Source organism: Notolabrus celidotus, chromosome 10 (assembly GCF_009762535.1).
Source record: "Notolabrus celidotus isolate fNotCel1 chromosome 10, fNotCel1.pri, whole genome shotgun sequence".
In the NCBI taxonomy this organism is placed as follows: domain Eukaryota; kingdom Metazoa; phylum Chordata; class Actinopteri; order Labriformes; family Labridae; genus Notolabrus; species Notolabrus celidotus.
The window spans coordinates 23,725,296-23,738,553 of NC_048281.1; the positions used below are offsets into that span (position 1 = coordinate 23,725,296).

Genomic DNA, 13,258 nt, shown 5'->3' on the forward strand with positions numbered 1-13,258 from the left:
GCACTTAGAGGAGAGATAACACTCTGCATTGGTCTGATAGAACCAAGCCAATAATACTCATGTACACTCACACAGCAGGAGTGGAAGTGAGAAGTAAATCCACATTAAGGTGCTGATTTAAACCTTTCTCTAGTTGTGCAAATAAAAAATAAAGTTGTAGTCTTCCTTTTAAGAAATATTCCACATTTCATCGCCAAAAAGCAAAGATAAGGAGGAACTGAAAGATGTAACACTTTTTGTGTTTGTCCTTTCCTGCAAATCCCTTCACATCTCCAAACTTTATCCTGTGGATGATAATCTACCGTTTTACCAGTGAGAGCCCTTTCTAAATAAAATGCAGTAGTATAAGTAATATAAGGCCACTTAAGTTATACTTGTGTGTAAGAAAGATTTGATGTTGTTTTTGTCTTTTAAAGCAAGATTGTAATAAAAGTATCACACAAGATCAACAAAGATGTATTTTATATGTTACTCCCATATTATTTTGTTTGTTTGTTTGTTACAGTTAACCCTCCTGTTATGTTGTGGGTTAAATTGACCCTTTTTAAAGTCTATTTTAGGCAATATATGCCTTCCAAACCAGCTAAATGCAGCATAAAAATCTGGGTAGCATGTGACAGAAGAGGTGTCGTGTTAATTTACCAACATCACTACAAAAAAAAAAAAATTCAAAATGTAAAATATAATAAACAAAAATCTATGTCATATAAAACTATTGTATTTATATTTAGGGCTTTCCAATGTACATTAAAAAAAGTTTTAACATTAATTTTAATGAAAAACGAGTGATTTATCCTCATTGAACCATGATCTGTTAGAATTAAAGAACACCAATGGACCAAATCTTGATTTAAATGGTTAGTAATGGAGCTAAAAATTTGATTAAAGATAAAGTGTATTGGGGTTTTAAGGGGTTTGAACACTTTTGGATAATTGAATATGCCCCGGGTCAAATTGACCCAAGAACCTGTTGTTTCAGAGAAACAAACATAACAGGAGGGTTAAACACATATAAGGTTATTTTGAAAAGCTTTGTGTTTCAGGTCAGTGATTAACACCCATGCTAAAGTGCTGACAGGTCAATGGCTGATATCCAGTTCATGTCTAGTGTCTCCTTCACTTGTACATCTGTATCCCTAAGCCCCCTGTCTGATGGGAAGAAGGCCTTCAGCCCAGCTGTGTGTGCGGACATGCTCTAATTCAAACTGATCTCTGTGTTCCCATCCTGGTCTCTGCTCCGTGACTGAGCCTCATCCTCTGCTCCTCCATCCAAACCCCACTCGAGTCTGTCCCACTGGGCTGACCCCATTATACAGAATATAGAGCACAGTGTTACATCTGCTGTGGCCTGCTGTGAACTTAGAAAAAACAGCACTTTGCTATAGAGGCACGTATTAATATGAAGGCCTGATGTAAATAAGTAAAGAAATGCACAGGAGTTGTTTAACAAAAATAAAAAGGGTGCGGATGAAAATCTCACCTTTCCTCCTTTCACACCACTGCAGTCACATTTTCCACATGATGCCCCACAGCCCTGCGGGAGAAGAGATACATACCATTTAATAACCCATCATGTATAAATTAAACATTTAAAAAGAGCACAGCATTGTGTTGGACAAGTAAATGACACTTAACAAAGGTCTGCTAGCACAACACCACAACAGACACCTGCTGAAGGTCATGTCATGTCTTCCATCATGTGTTCAGTGTTTCAACCTCTTCATTCTTTTATAGCATGTTAGGGCCCTGCCTCTGCCAGATGGCTCACAGATATCCCACTGACACCCTAAATCATCATAGTGAGTTTCAGACAGACTTCTGCAGTCATGCACCCTTGCTGATCTATCTTACAGATGAGCGTTTATAGGTTAAAAACAGTAAATGAATCCAAGAGTCAACATATGAATCAAGAGTTCACCGGCTCTCTGCACTCAGTGGCAGCTTGAACATGCATTAACAACTGTTGTGGCTACTTGGCAGCAGCATAACACACTCTCTAGACCAAGCAGCAACCTCAAGTATACATACTGTGTGGGAAGTGAATGTTCCTATAACTTCCTTATTTGGATATAAAGATATTAATGCTGCAAATTGTGTGTAATTAGCCCAAATAAGGGGCGTGGACAACTTGATAGACAGGTGGGCATAATGTAGCAATAAGCCAGGAGGGTAGAAGGCCCGCCTCAGCTCTGCATCTTTGCCTTTTGCTGGGTTGACCTAGTTAGGTTGAGAGAGCATTCCCAATGTTGTGACCATAGACATACATAGGTAGATGCCTCATAGACTGCAGCTGCATATTGGAGCTGATGTATCAGCGCAGCCGCCATCTTGGATGGGTGCCCAATACGCCCCCCAGTGCATTTATTTCTACTGAAGAAGGTGTATGCCCAACTACAATAATTAGAATTTTAACCCGATTTTCACACTGTTTGGTTTGTTACAAACGACAGAAATGTAGTTATGATACAGGGTGCTGTCCCACATTAAAACATTTAAAAATATAAAACATTTAAAAACGTGTGAAAGGTAATCCCACATGATCTGCTCTCAATACTGCGGTGGTTATTGAAACCGTAGGCTGCACAAAATACCGGCATAGTTGTTCGTTCTGGGTGGACTCCGTTAGGCTCTGGTGCTATCCTAGAGTGAGAGCACCCATCCAATATGGCGGCGACGCTGGATTACGCTACAGCACCTAATGAGGCGTCTACGTATATATGTCTATGGTCTCCTAACACCTCTTAGTTTATGCTTTTAACATGTCATCAGTTTTAAATACAAAACTGTTCGCCAAATATACTTATTTACACATCCAACAGAAAACACTTGAATGTATCTTAAGCTGTTTTTCTGGCCACCTGATAAAGTGAAGCTCAGCGGTCAGATTCTTTTCGCTTCCTGTTTGGACTCATTTGGTGCCTGTTGTAAATTAGCTTGTTCTGCTACATGCTAAAGTTACCCTACTATTTTCTGACTTTAGATGCCCACTGTCCAACATGTAGTGTACACTTCTTTTTTTGATAATTTAGAGTCGAACAAAACACTTGCGCATCCAGCTGTAAAACTTTAACAATCAAAAACAATAAGCTAAAAGGTGCTAATTAGCATGCTACTGGTAAATATGGAATTAACAGAACATTCTGTGATTTTTTTCTTTACAGGCAATACAGTTCACTCACACTTGCTCATTTGACCCACTTATTAACATACTAACATATAGCTATAAAATATATGGGGACCTAACCTTATGTCTATCTAAGTGAGGTATTGGAAGTAAAGCACCTGCAGTTGCTGCTATAACTTTTGGTGTGGGGCACCTTATCTTGTTTAGAAGCTAGAACTAAAAATAAGGGAGAGACACATAAATATAGCATCTTGGAATATGTACAAAGGGATGCTGACAGATATTATAGTTTTGACTGACCTAGACACAGCAAACACAGGCTTTATACCTTTAAGCCACATGAAGAGTCACTCATTGGCTGCAGAAAGACATGCATGCAGCTGTTCTCAGCCCATTTAGCCCCCCCACCCTACCCCATTTCCTCTCCTCTCCTCTGGGGTCTCTAGAGGCTGGAGCCTGGGAACTGGCCTCCACTGCCTTGGCTCTGCCTTCCATCGCTCCTCTATACTCTTCCCCTCTACTCCACCATCCAGCTGTTTCCAGACTCACGTGTGAGGCGTCCAGCCAAAAGTCTGTCAGGGCTTTTTGGACAGGCCTGTTCAGAGAGTGAACAGCTACACTACCCACAAATATTTATATCTCCGTCTGTTTCTTGTTCTCACACTCACACACAACAAATAAATGGCTCCATGACCATTCATCACAATCTGTTCCCACTGACATGGACAAGTCATTCTTAATTCTACATTTTCTATAGCCTATATCCTGTCTTTCTTCCTACACGCCACCTTCAACATACCTGATAACTGACCTAATGTGTGCCTCTAATTCCATGGGAAACAACGGGAAATAGACTTCCCTCTCAGGAGGTGCTCTGAGTGCCCCCACCCTGCATTACAGCGCTAATTCTCATCCATTTGCTGTATATGACACGTGTGGTCTGCTAGAATACGTCATTTCCCACCCCTATTTCTTAAACACCTTTACGTCACTCCAATCTCACCTCTCTGCTTCTGGTTCTCTAAGTATATTTCTTTCACAGGATTATTTCCTGTTATGGCACAGGTTAACTTCGGGAACACCTGCCTCGGATCAGATTAGCGTCACAGGACAAACAGAGGAAAAGGGATATTGACTTTCAGAATAAAGTACATGTGGGTTGTATTATGGCAAACCTGCTGGCTCACAGCAATAAGGTCTCCTGGTGCCAGATTAACAGGATTTTTTTCTATGACAATTTGCAAAGGGAGTTAAGACACGCTAATATAATGAGGGAGCATACTCTGTCAGCACTGCACAAGTAAATCCCAGCTGCTTGAGTTGAAAAGTTGCTGAAGTATCCCCTCATTCACCTGTTGCTCTCTGTCAGATTTTGTATTTGTCTGCAGTTTTTCTTCATCCCCTTTGAGGTGTAATTCAACCAAGCACAGATTCCTGCATAATGGGGGCACAACCAGTGAACCCAAACCTCAAACCATCATAACGATGAAGACGCTCTGTGTGCTCGCCTGTGATGAAAGGCCACCACCACCCTGTGATGTCTGCTGCTGCTCCTCCAAACACGGCACAGCAATCTGCAGGTACATCAAAGCACTTTGATTTCTCCTGTTTGTTTTCGTTCTGCGTCCGTCATGCACTGGCATGAACCCAAACACCAGATGCGAGATAAAACACAAAGACCAAACTGACATCTGCACAAAAAAGAATCTCCCTAATGAGCCTTGCAGCCAAAGAGCAGATATCTGTCTGAAATGGTATCTGGGCAGAAAAAGGGAATCTAAAGGGGACTTTATCAAATAACTGATGAGGGCTCTGATTATCTAGTTCAACCACAATCCAGGGGATAATTCAACATGAATGCCAAAGGCTAACATCACTGAGACGGATGGTGGACAAAGGAAACAGGCAGCTGTGTATACCTTCACCTTTAATCTCCCCTTATTTGTTGTCTTTTTTTCTTTTAAATCTATTACATGTCTGTCGGTCTTTGAAGACATGACTTTACCTGACTTTACGGTTTGGAGGAACATTAACACACCTATGTGAGCACTGTACTGAATAATGTTCTTTTTATAAGTACTTATAGCTCCTGTGAGGAACTTTGGTCTGTGTTGAAATTGGCGCCCCGTGTGGACAAAGCAGCCTTTGCTGATTCTGTCATATAAATGTGTCTTGAGTGTTTCTTGACAAAAAAATCTCATCCTGCTCTCTTTTCATAGTCAAATGTTTTAGGTTTTGTATCATATCAATCAAACCGTATAATACCGTATCCTATCACATACATATTGTATTCTATCGTAACATATTGCACATATCATATTGTATCATAACGTAAGTACTATACTGGATCATAACGTGTTGTATCAAAGCGTATCGTATCATATTGTATCGTGTAATATCATCGTATTGTATAAAATTGTATCGTAACATTGTATCGTAACATTGTATCGTAACATTGTATCGTAACATTGTATCGTAACATTGTATTGAACATTGTATTGAACATTGTATCGTAACATTGTATTGAACATTGTATCGTAACATCGTATCGTAACATTGTATCATAACACCGTATCGTAACATTGTATTGAACATTGTATCGTAACATCGTATCGTAACATTGTATCATAACACCGTATCGTAACATTGTATTGAACATTTTATTGTAACATTGTATCGTAACATTTTATCGCAACATTGTATCGTAACATCGTATCGTAACATTGTATCGTAACATTGTATCGTAACATTGTATCGTAACATTGTATTGAACATTGTATTGAACATTGTATCGTAACATTGTATTGAACATTGTATCGTAACATTGTATCATAGAACCGTATCGTAACATCGTATTGAACATTGTATCGCAACATCGTATCGTAACATTGTATCGTAACATCGTATTGAACATCGTATTGCAACATTGTATCCTAACATTGTATCCTAACATTGTATCGCAACATCGTATTGAACATTATATCAGAACATCGTATTGCAACATCATATTACGACATTGTATCGCAACATCATATCACAACCTCGTATCACAACATCGTATCACAACGTCGTATCGTAGCATCGTATTTCATCATCGTATCGCAACATCGCACATCGTATCGTAACATCTTATCGTAACAAAACACATCGTATCCTAACATCGTATCATATCGCATTCAATCGTATCGTACCATATTGCATCATGACTTACCAATTGATTCCCGCCCATAAAATTGTATGTAGTCCCCTTATCATTTTTTATGCAGCACAAGTACATTTTATTTCCTTAAATGGAGGTTATTGATGACTGACCTATATTGTTATTTCTGAACAAAAGTTGGATAACCTTCAATGATATGTACAGTTACTTGTTACATTTCAGACAATTATTTAACAAAAAGACTGACATTTTAAAATCAGTCATTGTTACAGACTTTTCAAGTTAATAGAATACTAGCTACTTACTTTCAACAACACAAAACTACTTGTCTGTGGCTTGTCAGTACACTAATTTCACTATCAAGGAGTAATGAAATGCTTGATCTTTAATTGTAATGTAGAATCTTTTACACAGTGGCACACACTGACAGGGTAGTACCCTGGTGTTCACATTTGAAAAAACAAGGGGATAATGATGATGTCACTCTGTCCAAACATCCTGATTCTCCACAGAGCAAACAGACAGAGCAGAGGTCTGAGAGTCTGCAGCGATGAGTGTTGATACACAGAAGCTGGTGAGTCACTGCTCTCTGGAGAGACTGTATCAGATCCAGTAAACCTCTGCAGCCTCACGTGTCTCTAGAAAAGTGTTTATGTGAATCCTAAACCAGGATGGCAGGTTTGAATGTCTGCAAACTGTGAAAAAATCAATATGACGTACAGTGGCAGAGTGTTTATGTTAACTGGGCGCTGTGCAAAACAGTGACTTATCATAATCATGTGTGTATGACAGTGTGTTTGTGATTGTTTACTGCTGCTGGAGCTGGCAGGGAAGTACAGACCAGAACGTTTGCTTTGACAGAATCTTAAAAGATGCAAACAAGGGAGGAGGCCGAGATTTGTGTACACAGAGGCACATTCACAGGATTTTATATCTCATGTCCATGTATCTCAGATCTCAGAGTTAGTTAGTATGTGTCAGAGGTTACATCAGTCCAGACTTCATCCCAGAAGGCCCTGATCTTTCAACAACACTTGCTTGAGATGTCTGACATCATAAGAAACATAAGTCCAGCTTTGAGACCAATCAGAAGAGAGGAAGTGATGACTAATGTTTTCTCTGGAGTTTGTTAGAGATCATCGTGACTTAAATACAAACAATTTTAATGTAAACCAAAGGCTGAGGGTATAGAGATGTTTCATAACTGAATCCTAGAAAGAGAAAAGTAATAAGAGATATCTCCTGGCTGGGGAAAACACAGCCTGGTACTAATTAGCGTGCATGGATTTGGCTTTATCAGTCTCCATTGAAGATTCCCAGATTGACTGACTGAGATCACCTTGCTGACATTGAATACGTGAAACACAGTGTACTAACTGGCCAAATTAAACTCATTACATGGTCCATTTTCTTTTTTTCTGGAGCATTTAATCATATCACATACTCCCCTGGAGGAAAATTTGCTCTGTTACTTTAGATAGGGTTCCTGTCTATGCAGCATGCTTGCCAAATAATGCATATGAACTTCTCATGTATTGCAGACAATCTCAAAACATGTTAAGTTCACTTAAAGGTTTCCTTGAATGTTCAAAACTTTTATCTTGAGACGCACAATTATTTTGTTTTCATCAATTTTTACCTGCTACATTCATTTTGTACACAGCTGCTCTGGTGAGTATTTCAACAGTACCATTTAAAACCACACGGAGGCAGACAAGCTCCCATCACTGTTCAAATTGTGCATTCAGAACAGCTGTAGGTTTCTCATGTACATCTATACTTCCATGTTCAGGCAAAGTGAAGATCACTAAAACATCTGGTGAATGTCATCCACAGACTTTTCTGAAAACTACATTACATTCCAGGAACATTCCTGCCATAACCCCCCAACCCACCTCTGCTGAAATGTCTAACAACACCCCAGAGGGGAGAAAGTGTGTGGGAGAAGTTTATCAGTTCACATCCTGTCCCTTCTTTACATATGTATGTTCATAGTCAACACACTAAAACGCAGTATAATCAAGACAAACAGTAAAAATTGTAGCCTGAGCATACTTTGTTAAAAAGTTGTGAAAATGTAAAGCTGATATGCTTCAAGAGAGTCACTCAACAAACTTCTAGCTGCCATCATTGCAGAAAAAAAAAACAAACACGCTTTGGTGGACTGTTTTCTTTTTTCAGAAAACAAAACAACAATGTTCCTGACCCTGTGATGTGAAAATCTGTGTTGCCAGAGAAAATTATTTGACCCCAAAAAAATGCCAGAGTTTATCTCCAGAGAGGGGCCTTCCTTCCACACTGATATGAAGGAGGAAACCAGATAACTCGCTCAGATTCACTTTCTTGACGTTTTTGAGCTCAAGTGAAATGCTTTTCTCACAATGCTGAACAGTGTTGCTTCACTCTGCAATACTTAGCTATTACAAACTTGTTGTTTGAGTATTTAGGTGTATTGCATGTTAACACTTTTTAAATATGTGAAATTTTGGTTTATTAAAATTCAATCAAAATGTATTTTTAATACTGTTCAGTGACCAAAATGTTATTTTAAATCTCTCTAAGGAAAAACAAAAATAACAGATGAGGCCGTTAACCAGTGAATCTGAGTGTTTGTTGTCAAGCAAGCTAAGGATGTGTGTAGCGTGTCATTTGGTGTATTAAACCACAAAACTAAACAGCTGTTATGTTCGTTTCTCTGGAGTAGCAATAATGTTCCTGGGTCAATTTTACCCGGGGCATATTCAATTATCTAAAAGTGTCAGAACCCCAAAAAATCCCAATAAACATTTTTTTAAATCAAATTTTTAACACCATTCCTAACCATTTAAATCAAGATTTAGTCCATTGGTGTTCTTCAATTCACTCAGATCATGGTTTAATTAGGATAACTCACTAATTTTTAATTCAATTAATGTTAAAACTTTTTAAAATGTACATTGGAAAGCCCTAAGCATAAAACAAATAGTTTTACATGACATAGATTTTTTTTTTTTTTTTTACATTTTGATTTTTTTTTTATTTCTTATGAAGTGATTTTGATAAATTAACACGACATCTCTTCTGTCACATGCTGCCCATATTTTTATGCTGCATTTATGCTGGTTTGGAAGGAATATGTTGCCTAAAATAGACCTTAAAAAGGGTCAATTTGACAGGAGGGTTAAAAAAGGCATGGTGCCAAGTGGAGCAACAGGAAGAGGATGAGTGTGTGTGTGAGAGAGAGAGAGTGCCGGTCAATTGCCTGATCTTAAATGTATCTGAGAGACTGACTAGGTCCTTCCAGGTGTGGCAAAACCCCACCCATCAGAAACTCATGTGGAGACAAACACAGAAACAGAAAAGGGGAATGCCCCCCAAAAAGCAAGGAGAAAGATGTCACACTTTACACAAGCATTATCCTGACATTGTTGAACCATTTGCTCACGCAGTCTCTCACAGAGTAGAGAATCTCTTCCCGTCTTGACTCCTGAGAGACCCATTCCCTCTGGAGGGCCTTTTTATAGCATTCCACAACTTTCTCACAGTTTTTGTTGTCCCCGTTCCAACTTTTCTAAAATGTTTTGCTGCCATCAAATTTACAATGAGCATACATGATTCCTAAAACAATATCATTTTTCAGTTTCAGTATTCAATATTCTTTATTTTCTTTGGACTTAGGGGCTGCAATAAAAATCTATGGCTTCAATTTGCAAGAATTCAGGGTTTAAATGCCCCACCAGTGCCACCAGCATGATGCTAGTCACTGAGTCACTCTCTTGGATGTTTGTAAGGGCATATTATTGTTGTTTTGCAGCCTGGTTTTCTCCCATGTGTTGGTAACAATAAAAGCCCCTCAGCCAAATAAATCTTGGAGGTTTGGACAGTCCTTGTCCCTCTGACTCACTTGTTTTGTAGTAAAGTAGGAAAATCTCTAAAACCACCATATGGCTTCTCGACCACGTGTTCTCTAACAATTGCTTATCCATGTGGAGAGAAATACACAACTTACCCACTTTGTTGCATCACTTAGTTTTGTGTTAACATTATGTTGTATGGTTTGGGGTGATTTCAAGTTGGCTGATGCAATTACTCTTAAAGACACGCAATGAAACTTTGGCTCTGTGTCCCGGCAGTAAATATTGTGCAACGTTGTTAAATTGAACGTATCCATGAACTTTCACATAAACATCTGGGTTTCTCTTATGGACTCACTGGAAAAATAATAGCTTTGTTTTGTATTTCAGTGTGTTTAAATGAGTTTCACAAGCTCCTGTGCACCTTTCTAATGTGGCATAGTTACTCCAAGATGTTTAACCTGTATGCGTCACCCCGTTAAGACATGCTCATGGCGTCAAACCACAGATCATGGTTTCCATATGGAGACAATCAGGATAGTTTTACTCCATAAATGTCAGATGGATGTCTTTCGGCGGCAGCGCTAATTACGCAGGACTACATGAGACAGCTATGGAGCACAATGCAATGCAGGGAAGAATACCTTGTTATATTGTTCCATACACACAAGAATACACACACTTCAGCCAGGAGAAGATCTGCTAATACTTCACTGATTCTGAAGTCATAAATAGTGTCTTTTCCCCTGTTGGCTTGTTCCAGCTTTTTTGTGGTTTTGGGTGACTGTTTGTGGTTTCTCTTCATGGTCAGTAACATCACAGGTGCAACTGACCACAACTATGCAGTTCCCACAACCCTGCTCAGCTATACACAAGGAAAGAGTGGAGAAAGTAAAAATAATAAAAGATGAGTGGAGGAGGATAGATACATTTTTTCAGAGTTGAACTGTGCTGCTCAGACATTCCTATCCTTCTCTGGTACTGAGAAGCTGGGATGAGAGAATAGATGTGGAGGAGGGGAATTCTTCTGTCAGACTGCCATACTTGGAAGACAAGGATCCTGGTGCAAGTTGCTCTGTAAACAGCGTGAATGTGGGTCTGTGTGAGGCTGTGCTGCACGTGTACAGACGTGGATGGTATGATGTGAAAGAGCATTTTTCAATGACAAGACTGATATCAAGCTCAGCCAAATAATTTTTTTTATTAACTTTGTGTGAGTTCAATTTTGGGAACATATTTCAAATTATCTTGTTTTCAATAAATATAATATTTTATTAATTTAAGGTATTTCGTGAAGAAATACCCCACTAAATCAAATCCTAAGACTGAAATAGTTACATGGAAGCACATGTACACCCCACCCCACTAAAGTCCACATCGAAACTTAGCTTTGAAAAGATTTTGACATTTTGGAGGGAAAAAAAACATGTTTTTTTTTTTGCTAAGGGTTAAATGACAAAACAGATTTCACTCATTTCTCTGTGGCTGTCATATGAAATAAGATGGTTGGCTTAGAATGTGCACTTGAACCAAACAGCTTGTCTGCAGGGGTGTGTCCAGAAGTTTTCTGACAGGGGTGGTGCAACTTCGCCACAGATTCATGAAGGGTTGGCATGAAGTCAGTCACAAACATGCATGAAAGAATATAATTTTTTTTACAATTTCTGTCTCCACTAATTAAATCTACTTTAATTAAGAACTTTAAACTAAAAGTAACACAACAGAGCGGCAACAGATGAATGCTGTAAGCTTAATTCTTTAAGGATTAAAAAGTAGATGTTTGGGGCGCTGGTGGCCTAGCGGTCTAAGCGCCCCACATACAGAGGCTACAGTCCTCGTCGCAGGGGACGCCGGCTCAATTTCCGGCCGGTCGACCATTTCCTGCATGTCTTCCCCCACTCTCTACTCCCCACATTTCCTGTCTCTCTTCAGCTGTCCTATCAAATAAAGGAAAAAAGGAAAAACATATTTGAATATAATTTTTTTTTTAAGTAGATGTTTGTCCAAAGTCACAACCGAGGTGCTTAAAAAAGTGCAAGCACTGAAACCACGACAATAAATGTGTTTGAGAAAGACAGTGCAGCAGATTTTGCTTGACTGCTTCTTCTCCTACTCACTCGTATTTTGAAAAATACATATAAAGTATTTCCTTACTATATGTAGAACCAGTTGTAAACAAAAAGAAAACTAGCTAGCTGCCACTTAAACAGCTGATTTCAACACAGGTTCTGCTTTTGGGAGGCCAAATAACCAATCATAGTTTAAGAATTTGGAGTGGCACCCAGGGTGGCCAATCAGCTTTCAAGGAGGGCCTAAGCCACCTCTTAGCATTCATGTGGAAACGCCCCTGCTCGTCTGTCCATTCGTGTCAAAATCTTACTCCTAGCGCTGCTTATGTTGGATGATCAGCACATTGTTTCTTAATGTATAAAAATGACTTTCCAGTCTCTGTGCTAGCATGCAAACACAAGATCTGTACTTTTTCTAACCCGTGGCAAGAAGGCAAACACAAATATTTCCAAAAATGTCAAACTCTTCCTACAAGAATGACCATCTGACTGCTCAAAATGGATGAAACAGATGAAGACCTCTCTCATTTGTCATTACAAACGGTGGTTTCAGTCAAACTCAGGGAAACTGGAGACAAGCCAAGAGTCCTATACCATGAGACAAATTCTACATACATTCTGCAATAAAACAGAGCTATGTTTTCTGTTTCCTTTATTTAAGGAGTCCTGCAGCGCATATTCACTGAGACTAACCCGATGTAAAACATGTCCTGTTCTGGCTGCAGGCAGCAGGTTTTCATCAAGACCATAGAAATCATTCAAGGCTCCTGTAACCAAAAGCAGATGCAGAGGACTGTTCACACACACACACAAGTGTGCAAGTCATGTTAGTGTGTGTGCAAAAGCATGCACATGCATACAAATTTCGCACACAAATAGAAAGAATAATAAATGAATCCCATGGCTTTCTAAGGTCATATCTTCATGCCTTGGGAAAAGCTTAAATTGCAGTAAAACACTTAAATGACTGAGAAAATGTTTCCCCCACATGAAACATATGGGAATGTCCCTGTGCAAACACACTCACAGAAGTCAGGCCTAATGAACAAGGCTTATAAAGCACACCCCCAGT

The 13,258-nt window shown here is 39.1% G+C and overlaps 1 protein-coding gene across 1 annotated transcript in view; it reads right to left on the reverse strand.

Moving 5' to 3' along the window:
• col4a1 (collagen, type IV, alpha 1) overlaps positions 1-13,258 on the reverse strand; it is a 51,487-nt gene that overhangs the window by 24,713 nt on the left and 13,516 nt on the right. The window contains exon 2 of the mRNA XM_034694473.1: positions 1,481-1,534. Within this exon, the coding sequence (XP_034550364.1) occupies positions 1,481-1,534 (54 nt within the window). The remainder of the gene's footprint in view (positions 1-1,480; positions 1,535-13,258) is intronic.